This window comes from Rhinoraja longicauda, chromosome 36 (genome assembly GCF_053455715.1).
Source record: "Rhinoraja longicauda isolate Sanriku21f chromosome 36, sRhiLon1.1, whole genome shotgun sequence".
Lineage (NCBI taxonomy): Eukaryota > Metazoa > Chordata > Chondrichthyes > Rajiformes > Arhynchobatidae > Rhinoraja > Rhinoraja longicauda.
Window position 1 is genome coordinate 15,711,056 of NC_135988.1, and position 23,991 is coordinate 15,735,046.

Here is a 23,991-nt window from a genome sequence, read left to right on the forward strand (position 1 = left end):
AGGTAATTTAGACAGCAGCAACCCAACGAAACGAACAGTTGTAACAGTTTTGGACAGGGTAAAGTGCAAGTTGATCTATGCGTTGTGGCCATCCGGCTCAGCAGGACCGGTTCATAGCAGCTATGGCCCTGGGGATGAAGCTGTTCCTGAGTCTGGAGGTGCGGGCATAGAAGGCCTTGTATCGTCTGCCCGATGGAAGGAGTTCGAACAGACTGTTGCAGGGGTGTGAAGAGTCTTTGTGGATGCTGGTGGCTTTTCTGAGGCATCGTGTGTTGTAGATGCCCTCCAAGTCTGGTAGCTGTGTTCCGATGGCCCTCTGAGCTCTATGGACTACCCGCTGTAGAGCTTTCCTTTCTGCCTCCGTGCAGCTGAGGTACCACACAGGGATTCCATGCGTTAGGATGCTCTCTATGGTGCAGCGGTAGAAGGTCTTCAGCAGCTGTTGGGGTAGGCCAGACTTTTTCAGTGTTCTTAAGTAGAACAGTCTTTGTTGTGCCTTCTTGACCAGCGCAGCAGTGTTATTGGACCATGTTAGGTCCTCCGAAATGTGAGTGCCCAGAAACTTGAAGCTGGACACTCTCTCCACACTGACCCCATTGATAGAGATCGGGGCATATTCCCCGTTATGTGACCTACGGAAGTTGATGATCAGCTCCTTGGTCTTGGTGGTATTTAGGGACAGGTTGTTATCCGAGCACCAGTCCGCCAGGTTCTGCACCTCCGCTCTATAGTTTGTTTCATCCCCGTTGGTGATCAGCCCGATCACCGTTGTGTCATCTGCAAACTTGACAATGGTGTTGGTGTCGAATGCAGGAACACAGTCGTGTGTGAAGAGGGAGTAGAGCATGGGGCTCAGAACACAGCCCTGTGGTGTGCCGGTACTCAGGGTGATAGTGGAGGACAGGTGCGGGCCCATTCTCACTGCCTGCGGTCGTTCCAGCAGGAAGTCCAGGATCCAGTCACATAATGACGAGCTAAGGCCTAGCTGGTGGAGTTTGGTGATGAGCTTGGTGGGGATGACCGTGTTGAAGGCGGAGCTATAGTCTATGAATAGCATCCTCACGTACGTGCCCTGTCTCTCTAGGTGAGTCAGGACAGTGTGAAGAGCCAGAGAGATGGCGTCCTCTGTAGATCTATTTGCCCTGTATGCAAATTGATGTGGGTCCAGTGAGTCAGGGATGCTGGATTTGATGTGTGAGAGGACCAGCCTCTCAAAGCACTTCATGACAATCGGCGTTAGGGCAACCGGGCGGTAGTCGTTCAGGTTGGAGATCTTTGCTTTTTTCGGCACCGGAACTATGATAGCCGACTTCAGGCACTTGGGGACCGTAGCCAGAGATAATGACAGGTTAAAGATCTTGGTGAATACCTCAGCCAGCTATATACGTTATATTATTTACTAGAGTACTATATACGTTATATTATTTACTAGAGTACTATATACGTTATATTATTTACTAGAGGACTAGTAGGTGCATTAGGTACTGGAATGTTGTATTGTTTACTAGAATATTACCTATTAGTTCGTTCACTGGGAACTTAAACGCAGTTGGTTCGGTGGCCATTGGGGAGCGGCGTTGGCAGCGATCCCAGCCATTGGTTTTCCGGCAGCCAATGAAATGCCGGCGGCGCCGGGCGCCAGCCAATAGGGTGGGGCGGCTGCAGGCGGGCGGCCGCTGATTGGCCGAGCCGCCGCCGGGCCGCGGGGCCCACGTGACGCGGGTTGCCGTGGAGACGCGGCCGGCCGCCATGGCGGGGCTGTCGGTGTTTGACGAGACCCCTGAGCCGCCGGTCGTCAAGTACCGGGAGCTGGCCATCGCCTTCAACAAGGACCCCAGCCCCAGGAAGCTCTTACTGGGGAACAGAGGTGCTGGCGGTGTGGATCCGGTGGGGGTGGGGGTGGGGGATGAGGGGGGGGAGGGGTGGTGGGGATCCGGTGGGGGTGGGGGTGGGGGATGAGGGGGGGGGAGGGGTGGTGGGGATCCGGTGGGGGATGAGGGGGGGAGGGGTGGTGGGGATCCGGTGGGGTTGGGGGTGGGGGATGAGGGGGGGGAGGGGTGGTGGGGATCCGGTGGGGGTGGGGGTGGGGGATGAGGGGGGGGAGGGGTGGTGGGGATCCGGTGGGGGATGAGGGGGGGGAGGGGTGGTGGGGATGAGGGGGGGGAGGGGTGGTGGGGATCCGGTGGGGTTGGGGGTGGGGGTGGGGGATGAGGGGGGGAGGGGTGGTGGGGATCCGGTGGGGGTTGAGGGGGGGGAGGGGTGGTGGGGATGAGGGGGGGGAGGGGTGGTGGGGATCCGGTGGGGGATGAGGGGGGGGAAGGGTGGTGGGGATGAGGGGGGGGAGGGGTGGTGGGGATCCGGTGGGGGTGGGGGTGGGGGATGAGGGGGGGAGGGGTGGTGGGGATCCGGTGGGGGTGGGGGTGGGGGATGAGGGGGGAGGGATGAGGGGTGGTGGGGATCCGGTGGGGTGGGGGATGAGGGGGGGGAGGGGTGGTGGGGGATGAGGGGGGGAGGGGTGGTGGGGATCCGGTGGGGATGGGGGTGGGGATGAGGGGGGAGGGGTGGTGGGGATCGGGTGGGGGATGAGGGGGGGGGGTGAGGGGTGGTGGTGATCCGGTGTGGGTGGGGGTGGGGATGAGGGGGGAGGGGTGGTGGGAATTCGGTGGGGGTGAGGGGGGAGGGGGGAAGTGGGTATCCGGTGGGGGTGGGGGTGGGGGATGAGGGGTGGGAGATGAGGGGGGTTGAGGGGGATCCGATGGGGGTGGGGGATGAAGGGTGAGGGGGATCCGGTGGGGGTGGGGGATGAAGAGTGGGGGATGAGGGGTGAGGGGGATCCGATGTGGGTGGGGTCGGGGGTGGGGGGAGGTGGGGGTGAGGGGTATCCGTTGGGGGTGGGGGGTGCGGGATGATGGTGGTGGGAGGGATAGCTTGGGGGATGAAGGGTGGGGGATGAAGGGTTGGGGGGTGCAGGGGTGAGGCATTTGGAGGTGAGGGGTGGGGGTGTTAGTGGTGTTGGGGGTGAGGTGGGGGTGAGAGGTGAAGGGTAGGGGGTGAGGGATTGGAGGTGAAGGAGGGGATGAAGGGTGGGGGATGACGGGTTAGGCGTTTGGAGGTGAGGGGTGGGGGTTGATGGGGGGTGAAGGATGAGGGGTGAGGCATTTGGAGGTGAGGGGTGGGGGGTTAGTGGTGTTGGGGTGAGGGGGAGGTGGGGGTGAGAGATGAAGGGTGGGGGGGGTGAGGGATTGGTGGTGAAGGATAGGGGGTGAGGAGTGGTTGGGGCGTGAGGGATGAAGGGTGGGCGTGCGTGAGAGTTGGGGACAGGGATCTGACAAGGGTGGGGTGTGTGATGGCGATGGTGAAGGGAGCGAAAGGGAAAGGGTGGTGCTGGTGATGGTGGGAGGGAAAGGGGAGGGGCAGGCTGGAGGGTGGTGGCAGGGTGAGGAGGGGTGATGGTGGTCGGAGGCAGGGCCGTCTTTACAGCATTATGAGCCCCGGGCAAAGCAGTGTACTGTGGCCCCTACGACAACTACTCACAGGAATAAAAATGTAAATGGTCGATAAAATTAAACATATAAGCTCGTGGGGCCCCGGGCAAGTGCCCATCAGGCTCATGCGTTAAGACGGCCCTGGTCGGAGGGAAAGGGGGATGGGTTGTGGGGAGGGTAAGGCTACTTTCTGGCTGCGTTGGCCTGTTTTCCTGCCGTATAGCTTTAGGACTCTATGTCGAGATATACGAGGTCGACACAAGATGAAAAGAGATTTGGCTAGAATTTCCTAAGGGCTGGTGGAGACTCCAGACCTGGGGAGGAGTGATGGGAAGGCCACAATGGGACAAGCACAAGGGAAGGACTTCAGGTGCAGGATCGAACTTCAGATGCTGGTTTATACCAAAATTAGGCACAAAATGGTGGAGTAACTCAGCGGGTCAGGCATCATCTCCGGGTAAAGGGAATATGTAACGTTTTGGATCAGAACCCTTCTTCAGGGATGGGACATAGATGGATGGTGGCTTGGGAGCAGAGTTAGGTTAACAAGGATGGGCAAGAGATTTGTTTTGAGATAAGGTATACCATGCAGTTACTACTGAACGTTGGCAGTTTGAAGCTATTTAGGGAGCATGAATCCTTTTTATAGAGTTGAACACAAAGTGTTAGAGTAACTCAGCAGGTCAGTCAGCATCTCTGGATGACATGGACAGATACTATTTCAGGTCGGGATCCTTCTCCAGACTAATTTCTGCAGAGACTGATTTTCAGAAAATGTGACCAAGATGGCCAAAAGCTAGATAAAGGACAGAAGACAGACGCAAAAAGTTGGAGTAACACAGCGGGTCAGACATCGTCTCTGGAGAAAAGAATAGGTGATGTTTCGGGTCGAGACCCTTCTTCTGACCCAAAAAGTCACCTATTTCTTTTCTCCAGAGACGCTGTCTGACCCACTGAGTTACTCCAGCTTTTTGTGTCTTTCTTCAGTTTAAACCAGCATCTGCACTTCCGTCCTACACATTGATAAAGGACAGGATGGATATACCAAGGCCTTTTACAAAGTTGAGTTATTGGTGTTTTCAGAATACTGTAAGGGCGATAAAAGGCCGGCACTGCTCCCAGTGGTGAAAAAAGTCCAACAACGCATACTCAATGATGCTACACTCAATCACGAGTATCTGCCTACTTTGGGACTCTCAGAATTCAACAAGGCAGCTACAGCCTTATTATTAGGCAACGGTAGCATTGCTATCATGGAGAAGCGGGTGAGTTGTTCTTTTCAATTACCGTTTTAATGGAAGTCAGTAATAGTTTATGACTGTTGTTGCCAGCTCGGCAGAAGTATTCAGTCATATTGATAAAGGAAAGCAACATTTTTTTTCCTACAAAAATAACATACTTTTTTTGAATGAAGGTTATTTATTTGTAACTTTTAATACTTTAAAGAAACTTCATGGGTGTGTAGAACCTAATACCATTATACTGCAACTGAAGATGTCAGTCCACAGCATGGAGTTTTGTCCTCATTCAATTGGATCAATGAAATGGATTTTGAAAGATGTAACACCACATGCACATGCATTTATCTTGCCTAGATAGGTACAATGGTCCAGAATTCTCTCATAAATTAACCACTCAGCATCACGTTAAACTTACCTTCACAATACTCTGCTCTTAAGCATCAATGTCACATAACACACCAATGTAAAACAACTTGGATTGACGCATGGAACTGGTTAAAGGTTTTAAACCCCCCCCCCCCCCCCACAAAGTATTGGAGTAACTCAGCAGATCAGGCAACATCTCTGGAGAACATGGATCGATGACAATTTGTGTCGGGACCCTAGTTCAAGCTGATTGCGGTGGGAGGGAGAAAGCTGGACGAGAGGTGGGGGCAGGATAAAGTCTGGCAAGTGATAGGTGGGTACGGGGGAGGGGGGGGGGGTTGATTGGTAGATTGTTCGACAAAGACCAGAGTTGAAAAGACAAAATCATGTGAAATAAGGATTAAAAAATGCAGGAATTGTGAAGCCAAAGGAAATAATTCAGATGGAAGGGGAAGGGGAAAGGACAAATGGGTGTGTCTGCAAGTGGGTCACGGGGAAAGGGGGGGGGGGGAAGGGGGTGGAGGTGTTTATCGATCATTTACGTAAAATTGAAGGATTTAATGCTCATACCATTAGGTTGTAAACTGTCAAATAGGAATGTGAGGTACTGTCCTTCCAGTTTGCGTGTGGCTTCACTCTGACAACGAAGAAGGCCCAGGACAGAAAACTCAATCTGGGAATGGGAAAGGGTATTAAAATGGTTAGCAAGTGGGAGATTGAGCAGGCCTTTGTGAGCTGAGCGTAAGTGTTCCGCAAGACAGTCGCCTCGTGTATGCTTGCTCTCGCTGAAGTAAAGGACGCCACATCAGGAACACCAAATGCAGCAGATGAGGTCGACATGAACCTCCATCTCACCTGGATGGACTGTTGGGGTCCTTGGACCTGCTGAGTTACTCCAACACTTTGTCCGTTCTGCAAACCAGCATCTGTAGTTCCTTGTGTTGCCATTCTTCTGGTTTAAGGATAGGTATTGGTTGTGCACCATGATACAATTGTGTTGGGATCGGGGGGAGGGGGGAGTCAGAAAGTTCATAATAAAGAAAAGGTGGTGGAAATGTAGTGTTTGTTTTAAATGTGAGACTTTCTACCGTCTGGTAGAAACACATACCACTAGCCAAGGTTTGGGAGCTGGGCCAACTCACGATTTTGTTGTTGGATCAGAAGATCATAAGTGATAGGAGTAGAATTAGGCCATTGAGCCCATCAAGTCTACTCCACCATTCAATCATGCTGATCTATGTCTCCCTCCTAACACCCCCCCCTCCCCCTCCTTCTCCTGCCTTCTCCCCATAACATCTGACACCCGTACTAAATCAAGAATGATTAAGGATGAAGGAGATGTAGGAAGATTTCAGTAAAATGAGAAGGGAAAAGAAAATCATTCAGATTTTTTATCATGTCTTCTTTTTCTTGCAGGCTGAGAGTATACAGGTACCCGGAGGCAATAGTGCTTTGTTCATCGGCGCCCACTTTCTCCGTCAGTGGTACAGCATAACCTGTCCTCAGACAGTTAGAGTGTATGTCTCCGTCCCTTACTGGGGTGAGTCCTTCTTGCAATTACAAATGGAATTTATATTATTATTTTGTACTGTTTTGTTCAGTTGTGCTGTTTAAACTAAGGATCTTCATAAATTGATTCTCTTTTTATTTGTCCATATTTTTACACGGATCATACTTTAATGTCGGTCAGGAAAGAAATTTGCAGGACTAGGCAGCTTCATGTTCCAGTGTACAGAAGCTTCTTGTTGGGACTGTACTGCAGGCCCCCAAATAGTCAACAGGAATGAGAAGAGCAAATATGCCAGGAGATTGCTGGCAGCTGCAGGACTAGTAAGGTTGTCGTAGTAGGGGATTTTAACTTTCCCAATACTGACTGTAAATGTCAAAGTGCAAAAGGCTTAGACGCGGCAGAATTTGTCACATGTGCTCGGGAAAGCTTCCTTGGATAATATGTAGAAGGGCTATGACATAAAGTTATAACTGAAGGATGGCTAACTCTATTTACGCCTCTATTTAAGAAGGGCTACAAGGAAACATCTGGGAACTATAGACCAGTGAGCCTAACATCTGTGCTAGGTAAGTTAATGGATAGGATTCTGAGGGATGATATATATGCATTTGGGTAGACAGGTGCTGATTACAGATAGTCAGCATGGTTTTGTACATTGGATATTCTCCCTTAGGAATTTGATTGGGTTTTCCCATGTAGGCCAAGGCTGAACATCTCCAGGTTGCCAAACACTTTAACTCCCCCTTCCATCCCCATACTGAACTTTCTGTCTTGGGCCTCCTCCACTGTCAGAGTGAGGCCCAACGTAAATTGGAGGAACAGCCCATCATATTTCGCTCGGGCAGCTTACAACCCAGTGGTATGAATATGGTTTTCTCTAACTTCAAGTAACCCTTGCTTTCCCTCTCTCTCCGTCTCTCCCCTGCCCTAGTTTACTGACTAGTTTCACTGTCCTAATTAATTTTACTGACATTTTACTGATTGTATGCCTCGTTGTCACCTTCCCCTCAACTAACAATGAACCATTCTACATTTCCATGAGCAGCATCTGCTTTGATCTGTCATTTTCACACCTTAACCTTCCATATCTCTGGTCCTCCTCTCCCCGACTCTCAGTCTGAAGAATGGTCTGGACCTGAAATGCCACCCATTCCTTCCCTCCAGAGATGCGGCCTGTCCCGTTGAGTTACTCCAGCATTTTGTGTCTATCCTCTAATAGTTGACCTTTCCCCCCTGGAAAAAAAGTTTCAGACTCTCTCTCTGCATCTCATAATTTTATATCCTTCTATCAGGGTCTCCCTCAGTGTCCGACACTCTCAAGAAAACAAACAAAGTCTGTCCAACTTTTCCTTATAGCTAGTACACATTAGTCAACAGTCAGGCACCCTCTTCAAAGCCACCACATCCTTCTTAGTGTTAATTAGATCCACGCTCAATACTCGAATGTAGCCTCAGTAAAGTTTTATGCAATTGCAGCATTGCTTCCTGACTTTCATACTCAATACCTCAACTGATGAAGGGAAGCATGCCGTAAAACTTTTTTACACCCTCGCCACTTGTGTTGTCACTTTCAGGAGGCTGTGAGCTTGCACCCAAGATCCCTCTGTGCGTGCTTAAAGTTTTGTCAGTCACTTAAAGCTTTGATGACTTCCAAACGTGAATATGTTTTGTTTGATTTGTTTATGCAGAGAATCATGCATCTGGCTTCTTTGAGGCTGGATTTGAGATTTATGGCTATCGTTACTGGAACAATGAAAAGCATTGCCTGGCCTTGCCCCAGTTACTGGAGGACCTGGAGGTGTGTGAAGCCTGATTATGTTACAGCAGATGGAAATCACACAGTTGTTTCACACAGTAAATCACCCATTAGTTAGACTATCCCCTTGTCTTTCAACTGAAAAAAAGCTTTGAACTAGATTGCTGGATGTTATAGATTCATGAAGTTTTTGTGGCATGAAAGCAGGCCCTTGGTGCCAACTTGTCCATGCCAGCCAAGGTGCCCATCTAACTTAACCTAAACTATAATATGATGCCCCATCTCTTGTACTCAGTGCCCCAGCTAATGGACGAAGCATGCCATACGCCTCTTCACCACCCAGTGGTGCCACCTTTAGGGAAATGAAAACCGTGACTACCAAGTTCAAGGCAGCTTCTTCCCAGCAACCATTGGTCTCTTGAACACTGCACAATGCAAACCACTACTATAGCAACTATGATTTACTGTGGATTTTGTTTTGTTTGTACAACCAACTTCGGTTTTGCACTGCTGTGGTCTGGTTACCCAGTAATACTGATGACTCATTTATTGTATTATTGAGTATTAAATTTATCCGTGTGTTATTGCATTATTGGGCCTGTTAAGCTGCAGCAAGTAAGAATTTAATTGTTCTGTTGGCAGTACATATGATAATTAAACACTCTTAACTATGTACTTATACCCTTAGTTCTCTCTGACTATACTCCCAAGGGCCCTGTCATTAATTGTGTATGTCCTGGCTTGGTATAACTTCTCAAAATTCAACACTTCACACTTGTTTGCGGTAAATTCCATCTGCCATTCCATTCCTTAATGCCCTTGATTGAATAGCTTGCTAGCACATCTCAAGGACTATTTAAACCCCAACCTAAATGATGAGTTCAGAGTAACTTGGAGACTAGATTCGGTAATGTGGGCAGATTTTATCCCCTGAAGGATATCAGATGATTTTTTTTAGCAATCCATTATTTTACTGGCCATATTTTACTCGTGATTAGTTTACTTAAATTTTTTTAAAATAATTACAGAACTTAAATTGTCACGATGGGATCAGGCCTCCTATTTACCAGTTTAATAATTTAACTACTGCATTACCACCTACTGGAGTATTACCACCTACTGGCCTGGAAGTATGTGAAAATAGGTGAAGGTTTTATAAATTGAGGACAGATTAACAGGTAGCCATTGTACGAGAGTAAGCATAATGGCGGGGAACCAGATGTTGTGAGTTAAGACAAGGGGAGAGATCTGGTGGCCTCAAATTTGCAACGTATAGGAAGAAAGTTTGCCGAAAGTCCATTAGGATTTTGTTACATTGATCCTTCTGTGTCTTCATCAGAAAGCACCAGATTTCTCCATTGTGTTGTTACACATCGTAGCCCATTGGCCAACATCAACTGATCCAACTCCATCTGAATGGATGCAGATTGCAGAGGTCATGAAGGTGAGGGGTACAAAATTGTGTAGTAGTGAAGTGTATCCTGCAGCATTGCTGTATTGCTGCTTCCTGCTCTGAAGAGTACTACTGCTGAGAAATGTTCACCTCTCACCTTGGCTCTTGCATTTCAACTTCTAAACCATTAGCCTCGGGCCTTAACCCAAATGCAGATCTTCCATGACGTTGTTTATGATATGTTGCAAGAGTATGAAGGGATTGTGTTGATGCCTCCAGAATTAATTGATGCTTGCAGAAAATGTGCATTGCTTCACTGTTCTAGAGTGTATTCGATAATCGTACATATCTACCTACAGTGGTCGATGAATCATCATGAATCAGTTTCAGAAATTCACTTTAAACACCATCCACAATTGTTGACACTACAAACAACAGTTTGCATAACAGTTTACACAAATATTCTCTCTCTTTTCCCCTGTGTGTGTGTGTGTGTGTGTGTGTGTGTGTAGTTTATTGTCGCATGTACCGAGGTACACTGAAAAACTTATCTTGCGTGCTAAACAGTCAGCGGAAAGACTATACATGATTACAATCGAGCCACCCCCAGTGTATAAATACATGATAAAAGGAATAAGGTTTCGTGAATGATAAAGTCAAGTAAAGTCCGATCAAAGATATTTTGAGGATCTCCAATGTGGTAGATAATAGCTCAAGACTGCTCTAGTAGTTGGTAGGATGGTTCAGTTGCCTGATAACAGCTGGGAAGAAACTGTCCCTGAATCTGGAGGTGCGCATTTTCACATTTCTATACCTTTTGCCTGATGGGAGAGGGGAAAAGAGGGAGTGGCCGGTGTGCGACTCGTCCTTGATCATGCTGGTGGCCTTGCCGAGGCAACGTGAGTCGTAAATGAAGTTGATGGAAGCGAGGTTGTTTTGTGTGATGATCTGGGCTGCGTCCACAATTCTCTGCAATTTCTTGTGGTCTTGGATGGAGCTGTTTCCAAACCATGCTGTGATACATCCCAATAAAATGCTTTCCACAGCACATCTGTGGAGGTTGGTGAGAGTTATATCCTGTGTCCAATTCTCAGGGAAGTGACTTTGCAATTTAATTAGAAGCTCAATTAGGTTGCATAGCTCTTTGAGCCAGCTCAGCCATTCAATGAGGTCACGGACGATCAATTTCCTGCCGCCTGCCGTTTAGTTTTAGTTTAGAGATACAGTGCGGAAACAGGCCCTTCGGCCCAACGAGTCCACACCGACCAACGATCCCCACACACTAACACTATCCTACACACACGAGGGATAATTTACATTTTATGCCAAGCCAATTAAGCTACAAACCTGTACGTCTTTGGCGTGTGGGAGGAAACCAAAGATCTCAGAGAAAACCCACGCAGCACAGGGAGAATGTACAAACTCCGTACAGACAGCACCTGTAGTCAGGATCGAACCTGGGTCTCTGGTGCTGTAAGGCAGTAGCTCTACCGCTGCACCACTTTGCCGGGGGTAGATTTCCTCGATCCCTTTCTTGTTCCGACACCCGTTGATCTCGGACTTGAATATACTCAGCTGTTGAGCATCAACATAAAGCAGATCCAAAGATATTTTAAGGACATAGACATTTCTCCTCATCTCAATCCAAATTGATCAACCGCTTAGATTATTTATTGAAGATAAATTCGTTCTAAGGTATGACTAATATTTTCCCTTTTATTTTCAGAGAAAGCACCACTTTCCCTTCTTCTACTCAGCTGCTCAAGGTTTAGCTACAGGGGACGTGCAGAGGGATGCCTGGCCTGTACGACATTTTGTCAATGAGCGTTTCGAGCTGTTTTGTGCCCAGTCATTTTCCACGAATTTCACCTTGTACAGTATGTCCCTTACAGTGTCCGAGTACTCGATATTTAGAGCTGAGCTTTCAGATGACATTCTTCTCCTAGCAGAAATGCTTTTAGACTAAAAACATTCAAATTGCTTTCTGATTATCATTTCAGATTAATAAAGGTGATTAACTCCCATGGGCCTGATTAGATGTTTCCCAGGCTGCTACGGAAAAAAAGGAAGGAGAATGTTGGGATCTTGATAGAGATTTAAAAATCTTTGATCCTGCCTTCATTAGAGTGAAGAATAGAGAGGTCTGGAGATCATGCTGTAACTTTATTAAACTTTGGTTAGATCACAATTAGAATATTGTGTGTCACTTTAGGTATAATACGTACACATGTGTTTGGTTTTATTGGAGTAGAGGAGGCTTATAGAGGAATACAAATTTAGAGAGAAATTATGAGAATGCATTGTGAAGAAAACTTTTCAGATCTGAACAGCTGAACATCTAATCAGCTGAATGACCTCAAGTTTGTGCTGTGTGGAAGATGAAAAGCCAGCCAGGAGGGATTTAAAGTTAGCTGAGTTCTATAATAAATGGTAAATTCGGTCGCATTTGGTTTAAAAAAAACCAAATCTACCCTGTCTTTTTGAGTGTAAGATAGACACAAAAAGCTGGAGTAACTGAACGGGACAGGCAGCATCTCTGGAGAGAAGGAATGGGTGATGGTGCGGGTGGAGCCCCTTCTCCAGTTGAGTGTATGATGGTCATGAAGTTATGCTGAAGCCAGTGAGTGAGTATGGAAGACCCATTGTCATAAAATATATGAACAGACTATTGGACCCATAAGAAGGAGTGGTAGGGGATGGGGTGATTCATTAGAAAGCATCCAACTGATTAATGTAATCATTTATAAGTTCATAAGACATAGGGGAAGAATTGTCAATTCAGCCCACCGAGTTTACTCCGCCATTCAATCATGGCTGATCATTCTCTCCTTCTCAACCCCATTCTTCTGCCTTCTCCCCGTAAGCCTTTGACACCCTTACTAATCAAGAATTTCTCCCACTTTGACAGATGAAGGTGTCGGTAGCCTGACAATAGTTTCCAGGAACAATCAGACTCTTGTCTGCATCCGATCGCAGATGGAAGCACTGGCACAAAACACGTGGTCAAACCCTCCATGGTTTGGCGCCCGCATCGTGGCAACGATTCTGAATAACCCAGCCTTCTTTGTTGAGTGGTGAGGATCCATTTGTTACGAGCAGTGATGGGAATGGGGGGGGTACTCAGGGGGATGACGTTCCCCTAGTTTTCAATTTCCAGCTCGGGTTTAATGAGTACTGTCTCTCTGCTCTTTGCAACATCTTCGAGAATTCCCTCAATTGGGTACACACCACCCAGGGCCGCCAGCCAATCAGAAACCGCCGCCCTCGCGTGGGGTTCCGAGGTCACCCACCCCCCCCTCGGCCAATCGGAGGTCGGGCCCTGGTTGGACGCCCCGGTGGCTGGCGGTAGTTCTAGTCCCACTGTGGGGCGGCGGGGCGGACTGCATCACCTGGCGTGCACCGGGGCAGAGTCCCTGGGAGGAGAGGTGTCGATCAAAGTAAAGTGTGGCATCTTTGCTGGGGCCCGGCACACTGGCAGGTAGTTCTGCATTCTTTTACTCTTACATGGGTATGACCGCACATTAAAAAAATCCCCCGCCCCCCCTTCCTTTCCAACCTCAGCCTCACGGACCTTAGAGTACCCCTAGTTCCTAAAACCCATTTCCATCACAGTTTATGAGAGATGAGAAACAAACATGTGATATGTTGTAGGTACAATAGTTGAAAGGTCAGAGGATTCTGCATGCCATCATCTCTGCCATTCACGGTGGTCGCCACTGGGAAAACATATGCCAGTGTGCTAATGAGCTTTGAGATTGAGGAATAAATATTGATTGGCACCTGGGATAACTCCCATCTCTGTTTAAAACATACAGCTATGCCACAAATGGCAGAATAAGAGGTAGCTAGTTGAGTGCTGACGTGCAAGTATGGCATTGACGAAAGAGGTGGAGATTTAAAAAAAATGTAAGTTCATAAGTGATAGTAGCAGAATTAGGCCATTCGGCCCATCAAGTCTACTCCGCCATTCAATCATGACTGATCTATCTCTCCCTCCAAACCCCATTCTCCTGTCTTCTCCAAGTAACCCCCTGACACCCGTTCTAATCAAGAACCTATCTATCGCTGCTTTAAAAATATCCATTGACTTGGCCTCTACAGCCTTCTGTGGCAATGTATTCCACAGATTCACCACCCTCTGACTAAAGAAATTCCTCCTCATCCCCTTCCTAAAGGAACGACCTTTAATTCCGAGGCTATGACCTCTGATCCTAGACTCTCCAAAGTAGAGTACGTCAAGTATAGTGATATGGCTTTACACAGCACCATGTGGCCAGACAAGTAATTGAAGTGAACACATGAGAAAGAAGAGACAGAATGATTCTTTAGATCACTGTTGATCAATTTGAAAAACTAAGTCCAACTCCCTCCGACACCTTCATTCTTTCCAAGTCTATCTCATGCAGTACTGCAGGTAACCCCACAGAATGCCTTAATATAAAAGAGCAGAGGACCAGTGTTGTGTGGTGAAAAAAATCCTTTTCCCTTGCTCTTGCTCAACAGGCAGGAAAATCTGAAGAAAATGGTCGAGCGCCTCATGCTGACCAAGGAGAAACTGAAGGAAGAGTTGCGCACACTGGGTACACCAGGTACCTGGGAACATATCACCAGGCAGGTTGGCTTGTACATTTTTCCTGGGTTCACAGGTAAGTGCGTCATCGTGTAATTATAGTGCAAAGAGTCATGCTATATCAAGTATTCATGCTAATTAAAAATGCTGGAAAGTGGCGTCACAGGTAGCTAGGATCATCAATTAGGCACAGAAAGAGGCCCTTCAGCCCAACTTGCCCATGCCGACCATGATGCAGCATCTATGTAGTCCAACCTACCAGCGTTTGGCCCATATCCCTCTCAACCTATCCATCTAAACCTCTCTTATCCATGTACCTGTCTAAATGTCTTTTCAATGTTATAGTACCTGCGTCAGCTACCTCCTCTGGCAGCTCGTTCCACAAACCCACCACCCTCTGTGTGAAAAAGTTGCCCCTCAGGTTTGTATTAAATCTTTCCCCACTTGCTTTTAACAAATGTCCACTGCTTCTTGATTCTCCTTCCCTCGGTAAAATACTATGTGTTTACATTATCCCCCTCATGATCTTATACAACTCTGTAAGATCACCCCTCATCCAACTGCACTCCAAGGAGTAAAGTCCTAGCCTGCCCAACTGCCCCATAACAGGCAGAACGTAGAGGTTTTGGAAAGATAACCAGAATGATAACTGGATTAGGATGTATTGACTATAGGGCAGACTTAGGTTGATGTATCTGGAATGCCAGCGGTTGAGGGGAGACCTGATAGAAGTATGTAAAATTTTGAGAGGCATAGAAATAAAAATCAATTCCTAGAGAGCATGGCTTTGAGGTGAGAGGGGCAAAGTTTAAAGGAGATATGCAGCACAAGTATTTTTGTTTGCTTTACACAGAGGGTAGTGAATGCCTGGAACACGTTGCCAAAGCTGGTGATTGATTTTTTTTAGATTTAGAGATACAGCCCTTCGGCCCACCGAGTCCGCGCCGCCCAGCGATCCCCGCACATTAACACTATCCTACACACACGAGGGACAATTTTTACATTTGCCCAGCCAATTAACCTACATACCTGTACGTCTTTGGAGTGTGGGAGGAAACCTAAGATCTCGGAGAAAACCCACACAGGTCACGGGGAGAACGTACAAACTCCGTACAGACGGCACCCGTAGTTGGGATCGAACCCGGGTCTCCGGCGCTGCATTCGCTGTAAGGCAGCAACTCTACCGCTGCGCCACCGTGCCACCTTTGATTGAGGCAGATAACATTTAAGAGACTGGGTATATGGATATGCAGGGAATGAATGGATATGGATTATGTGCATGCAGACAAAAAGTTGGCCTTGGCATCATGTTTGGCACAGACACTATTGGCTGAAGGGCCTGTCCATGTGCTGTGTTGTTCCATCTCAGCACTATCTTTGATCTCTCTCTTTCCCCCTCCACTACACAGTTCTCTCTTTCTTTCCCCCCCCCCCCATCGTCCGTCTGTTCCTTCTCTACCAGGGTTGCCTATAATACAGTTAGATAAAAGTGAGTTCTGAGTTCCCCCCATATAGTCTGAAGAAGGGTTACGACCAGAAATGTAACCCATTTCTCTCCAGAGATGCTGCCTGTACCGCTGTTACTCCAGCATTTTGTGTCTAGCCTCACTCAACGATGCCCCAGGAATATCCAAATACTTCCATGATATCCCCTCTCATCAAAAACACCATTTCTCCTCTCTCCCTCCGTTAGCATTTGTATAACGACCAGTCCAGTCCCTCCTGCTACCATGTTTCTGTAAAGTTTATATTATCCAGTATAATGTATTATTCCATGCCTTGTGTTCTTCTGCTTTACCTGTCAGCTTAGAGTTATATTACATGGAACCAGCCCCTTCAGCCAGAGTCATCCAAGATGCCCATCCTAGTCCCATTTGCCCATGTCCCCCTAATCCTTTCCTATCCATGTATCTCTCCTTGTCTTTTAAATGCGATTATAGTACCTGCCTCACCCATTTTGGCTGGCAGTACTATTTGTAAAAACTTGCTGTGTATATGTATTGTGGGCGGCACGGTGGCGCAGCGGTAGAGTTGCTGCCTTACAGTGCCAAAGACCCGGGTTCGATCCTGACTACGGGTGCTGCCTGTACGGAGTTTGTACGATCTCCCCGTGACCTGCGTGGGTTTTCTCCGGGATCTCTGGTTTCCTCTCACACTCCAAAGACGTACAGGTTTGTAGGTTCATTGGCTTGGTACAATTGTAAATTGTCCCAAGTATGTGTAGGATAACGTGAGTGTGCGGGGATCGCTGGTCGGCACGGATTTGGTGGGCTGAAGGGCCTGTTTCCACGCTATATCTCTAAACTAAACTAAAATGTCTCACATTGCAAAGATGATTCCCGTAAGGCAACTCTGGTCTTTCTGAGTGTGCTTTATAAATCCGAGTCACACTTTGTTTATTCAATTTATCCATCACTGGACCCAACTGAAATATCTGTAACTTTAACAGGTTCTCAGGTTAACTACTTGATGAAAAAGATGCACATTTACCTCTCCGCCAACGCTCAGATCAACATCAGCAAACTGAACAGTCAGAACCTTGCTTATGTGGCACAATGCATCAACGAGGCTGTGGTCTCCAATGCCAAAGAGAGCCCAAACAACATTTAATGTGCAAAATAACTTTCGTGTATTCAAGCCTTTTTCTTGTTTGTGTTCATTTTCCATGTTGACTGTGCAAGATGATAAAAAAATATGTTTTGAGGATGGATGGATTAGTGTAGTATTTTTGAAAGAAACAACAGAAGACATGTTGGCAAACTAGGTCAAAAAATGATTTGGTACAGAAGACAGAGCATGATTGACTAATAATGTACCACTGTTTGTTATACCAGCCATCCCAGGGTTAAGAACGCCCTACTTCAGAACACTTCTGCACACGAACAAGCTCCCACAATGTTATTAAATTCAAAAGTATGGCTTTCATATAAACATTAATTCCTGCAAACAACAGAACTAGTTTCCTATTTCCACTTTTAGCAATTGTTCTTTCAAATAAGTCGTAAACATAGAACTGTACAGGAAAAGGCCCTTCAGCCCATGATGTCCGTGCCAACCATCGTACCAATTAAACTATCCCCATTTGCAGGCATCTACATCTATCTATATACTAAAACTCTCATTTGTTTGTTTGTTTGTTCCTGAACTACAGCCAAAACGGCACACGACAGCGCAACAATTTTAGGCCCACCTTACTCACCATCGTCCCTTTGGTGCTAATGGAAGAAGTTTCATTGAAATCGGTGTTATGTTCTTAAAATTATTCACTTTTAAAAGTATAAATCTATCTCCTAGAGAGGGGGGAAGATAAGGGAGGTTGAGGGGGGTGGAGAGGGGGGAAGGGAGGGGGATGGGAGGGGGAAGGGGAGGGAGGGGGGGAGGAGAGCGTGCTACACCAATGCAGGAGAGGTTTGGGCCCAACCGGTCCACTTGGTCTAGTATATTACTAAAACTCTCATCTTGTATGTTTGTTTGTTTGATTGTTTGTACCCGAAATACAGCCAAATAGGTACACGATTGTGCAACAATTTTAGGCCCACCCTACTCACCATTCGCCTGCGGTCTCAATTGATCAAGTTTTCTTACATTTTAAAAGCAATGTACTTAATAAAATTTAATAAATGCTCTCCCCCCCCCCCCCCCCGCCGGGAGGACCGGCGTCTGTCCCGGCGTGCCCCTCGCCTGACATTCCTCCCCTGGCGCAGCACGGAGGCAGAGGGTCAAAGAAGATGGCCGCTGGCCGGGGTGAGTGGCTCCCTCTCCCTTTTCCTCTCGCCCATCCCCGGCCCCGGGCGAGACTCCCCAGCTGGCAACGGGTCCAAGGATCGTCAGTTGGGGGAGGGTTGCCGGAGAGGCCCGCAGGAGAGGTTAGGACCCAACGGGTCCACCTATTCATGTGCCGGTTTAAATGAGTCTTAAATATTGTATCACTGTCATAACTGCTTTCATCACCATTCCCGGCAGCCGTTCTAAGTACCCACCACTCTCTGTGTCAATCAAAAATGTCTCACGCACATCCTTTAAACTTTCTGCAACTCATCTTAAAGCCATGCCCTTGAATATTTGGAATTTCCATCTGTGGTAAAACAAAATGACTATTGTGGCGTTGCGGACAAGGCTGGGTTTGGCAGCGATCACACCAACACTCGCAGTAGAGTGAGCTCATGTGATGTTTTATTTACAGTGACAAGGAAGTCTAGGGCCACATGGAGGCACTGCCCCTCATCATCAGGATACATGTGCAGTGGCACTGGCAATTCCAGGTTTAGTCTAGTTTAGTTTAGAGATACAACGCGGAAATAGGCCCTTCAGCCCACTGAGTCCGCTCCGACCAGCGGTCCCCGCACATTAACACTACCCTACACCCACTAGGGACAATTTTACATTTCCACCAAGCCAATTAACCTACAAACCTATACGTCTTTGAAGTGTGGGAGGAAACCGAAGATCTCAGAGAAAACTCACGCAGGTCACGGGAAGAACGTACAAACTCCTTACAGACAGCACCTGTAGCCAGGATCAAACACGGGTCTCTGGCGCTGTAAGGCAGTGGCTGTATCGTTAAGCCACCATGCCACTCCCTTGGCTACCCTGCCGCCCTGGTTGTCCCAGGCAGCTCAATCTAGGTCCCAAAGGAGGCAGCATAGCAATCTCAGGCTTCTCCCTGCAGTTGATTCTTGCCTCAAGAGGAGGCACTAGCAGTCTCAGGCTTATGTGACAGAGATTCCTCTAACCTCATCTACTGCATCTGGTGTTCCTGATATGGGCTTTATATCGGCGAAACCAAGCATAGACTAGGCAAGCACTTGTGCTCAATACACCAAGGCCTGCTGGATCTCACAGTTGCTAATCATTTTAACTCCCCTTACTACTCCCATACTGACTTTTCTGTCCTGGGTCTCCTCCATTGGCAGAACGAGGCCACATGCAAACTGGAGGAACAGCTATTCTGCTTGGATAGCTTGCAAGCTAACAATATGCACATTCAAATTTCCAACTTCCCTGAGCACCCATTTCTCCCTTTCCTTTACCCCCTCTCCCTTCCACCCATATACCTTCCATATCATATCATATCATATATATACAGCCGGAAACAGGCCTTTTCGGCCCACCAAGTCCATGCCGCCCAGCGATCCCCGTACATTAACACTATCCTACACCCACTAGGGACAATTTTTACATTTTACCCAGCCAATTAACCTACATACCTGTACGTCTTTGGAGTGTGGGAGGAAACCGAAGATCTCGGAGAAAACCCACGCAGGTCACGGACAGAACGTACAAACTCCTTACAGTGCAGCACCCGTAGTCAGGATCGAACCTGAGTCTCCGGCGCTGCATTCGCTGTAAAGCAGCAACTCTACTGCTGCGCTACCGTGCCGCCAATTCGTACGTGTTCTATCGTTATTTTGCAGCATTTCTCCTTTCATCTCTGGCCTTTGTCCAACCATTTGCAATAAAAAATCCCCCTCGCCTGTATCAATATATCACTTGCCAGGGTCTAACCGGTCTGCCTCCCTATTACTATCAGTCCGAAGAAGGGTCGCGATCAAAATGTTGTCTATCCACGTTCTCCAGATATGCTGCCTAACCTGCTGAGTTACTTTGTGTCTTTTTAGACAATAAACAATAGGTGCAGGTGTAGGCCATTCGGCCCTTCGAGCCAGCACTGCTATTTAATGTGATCATGGCTGATCATTCACAATCAGTACCCTGTTCCTGCCTTCTCCCCATACCCCCTGGCTCCGCTATCATTAAGAGCTCTATCTAACTCTTTTTTGAAAGCATCCAGAGAATTGGTCTCCACTGCCTTCTGAGGCAGAGAATTCCACAGATTTACAACTCTGAATGAAAAAGTTTTTCCTCATCTCCGATCTGTCATGCATCTGCCCACTCACACAACCTGTCCAAGTCACCCTGCATCCTCATAGCATCCTCCTCACAGTTCACACTGCCACCCAGCTTTGTGTCATCCGCAAATTTGCTAATGTTACTTTTAATCCCTTCATCCAAGTCATTAATGTATATTGTAAATAGCTGCGGTCCCAGCACCAAGCCTTGCGGTACCCCACTAGTTCCTGCCTGCCAGTGAAAGGGACCTGTTAATCCCTACTCTTTGTTTCCTGTCTGCCAACCAATTTTCTATCCATGTCAGCACCCTACCCCCAATACCATGTGCTCTAATCTTGCCCACTAATTTCCTATGTGGGACCTTATCAAAGGCTTTCTGAAAGTCCAGGTACACTACATCCACTGGCTCCCCCTTGTCCATTTTCCTAGTTGCATCCTCAAAAAATTCCAGAAGATTAGTCAAGCATGATTTCCCCTTCGTAAATCCATGCTGACTCAGAACGAACCTGTTACTGCTATCCAAATGTTCCGCAATTTCTTCTTTTATAATTGACTTTATAATTACCTTTTTGTAAACTAGCAACTGCAGTTCCTTCCCAAATAATATTTTGGTCCAAAATTGCCTGCTTTCCCTGTATATGTTTAGGAAGGAACTGAAGATGCTGGTTTACACTGAAGATAGGCTCAGTCTGAAGAAGGGTCTCAACCCAAAATGTCACCCATTCCTTCTCTCCAGGGATCAAGTCAAGTTTATTTATTTGTCACATACACATACACGATGTGCAGTGAAATGAAAGTGGCAATGCCTGCGGATTGTGCACAAAAAAGATTTACAGTTACAGCATATAAATAAAGTTAATAAGTTACTATAGTGTAGACAAAAATTTAGTCTCTGGAGTTATAAAAGTTGACAGTCCTGATGGCCTGTGGGAAGAAACTCCGTCTCATCCTCTCCGTTTTCACAGCGTGACAGCGGAGGCGCTTGCCTGACTGTAGCATCTGGAACAGTCCGTTACTGGGGTGGCAGGGGTCCCTCATAATCTTACTTGCTCTGGATCTGCACTTCCTGATGTATAGGTCCTGCAGGGGGACGAGTGTAGTTCCCATGGTGCGTTCTGCCGAACGCACTACTCTCTGCAGGGCCTTCCTGTCCTGGGCAGAGCTGTTCCCAAACCAGACTGTGATGTTGCCGGACAGGATGCTCTCTACAGCCCCAGAGTAGAAGCAATGAAGGATCCTCAGAGACACTCTGAATTTGCTCAGCTGTCTAAGGTGGTAAAGGCGCTGCTTTGCCTTACCCACCAGCCAGTGCGGCAATGTGCGTTGCCCATGTCAGATCCTCTGTGATGCGGACTCCCAAGTATTTAAAACTGCTCACCCTATCCACAGTAGTCCCATTTATCTCCAGTGGCGTGTACGTCCTTGGATGTTTAGCCCTTCTAAAGTCCACAATCAGCTCCTTCGTTTTAGTGACATTCAAGTGGAGGCTATTGTCCTGACACTAGAGTGCCAGATCAGCCACCTCAGAGGCCTTCTCATCGTTGTTGGAGATCCGGCCCACCACCACAGCGTCATCAGCAAACTTGATGATGGAGTTTGAGCTGAACCTGGCCCCACAGTCATGTGTGTACAGGGAGTACAGTAGGGGGCTAAGGACGCAACCCTGGGGGGATCCTATGTTCAGGGTGAGGGAGCTAGATGTGTGTTCTCTCATCCTGACCACTTGGGGCCTGGCGGTGAGAAAGTCCAGGACCCAGGCACACAGAGGGGTGCTAAGCCAGAGTTCCAGCTGTAATGCTGCCTGTCCTGCATTATGTATCTGTTTACCACAAGATACTACTACAGGCAAGTAGATAGAGATGGACATTTTTCTGGCAGCAATCAAACCTCCACCCCCCCCCCCCCCCCCCCCCCCCCAACCTTTGCAAATTTAGTTTTGTTGAGTTTCTTATCATGTACCAAGATACAGTGAAATGCTTTTTTGGTGCGTGTCATCCAGTCAACCAAAAGACTATACTTGGATACAATCAAGCCATCCACTGTGTACAGATACAGGATAAAGGGCATAGAAACATAGAAAATAGATGCAGAAGGAGGCCATTTGGCCCTTGGAGCCAGCACCGTCATTCATTGTGATCATGACTGATCATCCACAATCAGTAACCCGTGTCTGCCTTCTCCCCATACCCCTTGATTCTGCTCGCCCCTTGAGCTCTATCTAACATATTATTTAGTGCCAGATAAAGTCCAATTTACAATAGTTGAAAGGTCTCCAATAAAGATAGATTGGAGGTCAGGACCACACTCTAGCTGATGAGAGGATTGTTCAGTTGTCTGACAACATCCGGGAAGAAACTTGCCCCTCACATCTCCTTTAAACTTTGCTCCTCTCACCTGAAAGCTGTGCCTCTAATCTTTAATATTTCCCCACTGGGAAATAGGTTCTGACTGTCTACCCTATCTATGTCTCAAAGGTAAGCTTACCATATTCTTACTTCACTGCTTTATCTCATTGTGTCCTGCTCCCACATTTTTCTACCTTTCTCCCCCCTATTACAATATCTAAAGAAAAGTCCCAACCTAAAGCGTCACCGATCCATGCCCTCCAGAAATGCTGCCTGACCCACTAAGTTACCCCAGCACTTTCTGTATTATGCATCATGTATTGCGTATCCAGCATCAGTAGTTCCTTGTGTCAACAAATGACTGAACCTCCTCTGCACTCTTTCTAATACTCCCACATCCTTCCTGTGATGCTCAGTACAGTATGATTAATGTTCGGTACAACTGTGACATGACGTCCCAACTCTTATACTCAATGCCATGACCTTTGAAGACAAGCATGCCGAACACCGTTTTCACTACTCTATCCATCTGCGTTGCCATTTTCAGGGAGTTATGAACTTGCACTTCAAGGTCCTGCCGTTCATCATCACCCCTGCGTTCCTACCATGTACTGTAAAACTAAAGTATTGCCATCTAAAATGCTGCAGTCTATTTCCTAACTTGGCCATTCACCCCATTCACCCATCACCTTTGGATTTGCTGACCTTCAATTCCTCCCTGTTGGCCAATGCCCCCATTTTAGAATTCTCATTCTTTCATTTAAATAGCTGCACCTTCACCTTCACCCCTTTGCTATCTCTCCCCAGTTCTTCCTGCTCGTTGAGCCTCTGCGTTCTCTGCTCTCCCGCACTGCCGCCTCATGCTCATTCACAGCTTAAATTTGGCCGTATCCACCACATGGCATTCCCATGTCTGGAGTTGCCTCCCTAGCTTTTCCTGACTACCTCTTTCTGCCTATCGCAAAATGCTGGAGTAACTCAGCGGGTCAGGCAGCATCTTGGAGGGAAGGAATGGGTGACGTTTCGGGTCGAGACCCTTCTTCAGACTGACGTCAGTCTGAAGAAGGGTCTCGACCCGAAACGTCACCCATTCCTTCTCTCCAAGATGCTGCCTGACCTGCTGAGTTACTCCAGCATTTTGTGATACCTTCGATTTGTACCAGCATCTGCAGTTATTTTCCTACACCTCTTTCTGCCTGTAAGATAGTCCTTAAAACCGACTCACGAAACTAAAGATAGACACAAAATGCTGGACAGGCAGCATCTCTGGATAGAAGGAATGGGTGCCGTTTCAGTTCACAAAACTAATGCCCCTCCGCTTTGACTTGCGTCTGCCTTAGGTTCCTGTGACATTTTTACAATGTTCAAGGATCCGATGTTCTGATGATGGTGTTACCTAAGAGGAAGCAGATTTCACAATGAACTGGAATGCTGCAGATTGCACACAGACACACCCACATGCAGATTAATGGAGG

The 23,991-nt window shown here is 47.5% G+C and overlaps 1 protein-coding gene across 2 annotated transcripts; it reads left to right on the forward strand.

The window, feature by feature from the left end:
- The first annotated feature begins 1,723 nt into the window (after positions 1-1,723).
- On the forward strand, positions 1,724-17,264 carry LOC144610349 (aspartate aminotransferase, cytoplasmic-like). Of its 2 annotated transcripts, none has more exons than XM_078428972.1 (9): positions 1,724-1,867; positions 4,569-4,750; positions 6,509-6,632; positions 8,291-8,400; positions 9,698-9,802; positions 11,478-11,628; positions 12,660-12,825; positions 14,255-14,397; positions 16,771-17,264. In XM_078428972.1, exons 1-9 carry the CDS (start codon positions 1,750-1,752, stop codon positions 16,929-16,931), a joined length of 1,260 nt encoding a protein of 419 aa, XP_078285098.1. In that variant the 5' UTR covers positions 1,724-1,749; the 3' UTR covers positions 16,932-17,264. The 2 variants fall into 2 exon arrangements, with proteins under 2 accessions (XP_078285098.1, XP_078285099.1); XM_078428973.1 differs by having other exon boundaries at positions 14,255-14,362; positions 16,771-16,916.
- Positions 17,265-23,991: the final 6,727 nt, after the last annotated feature.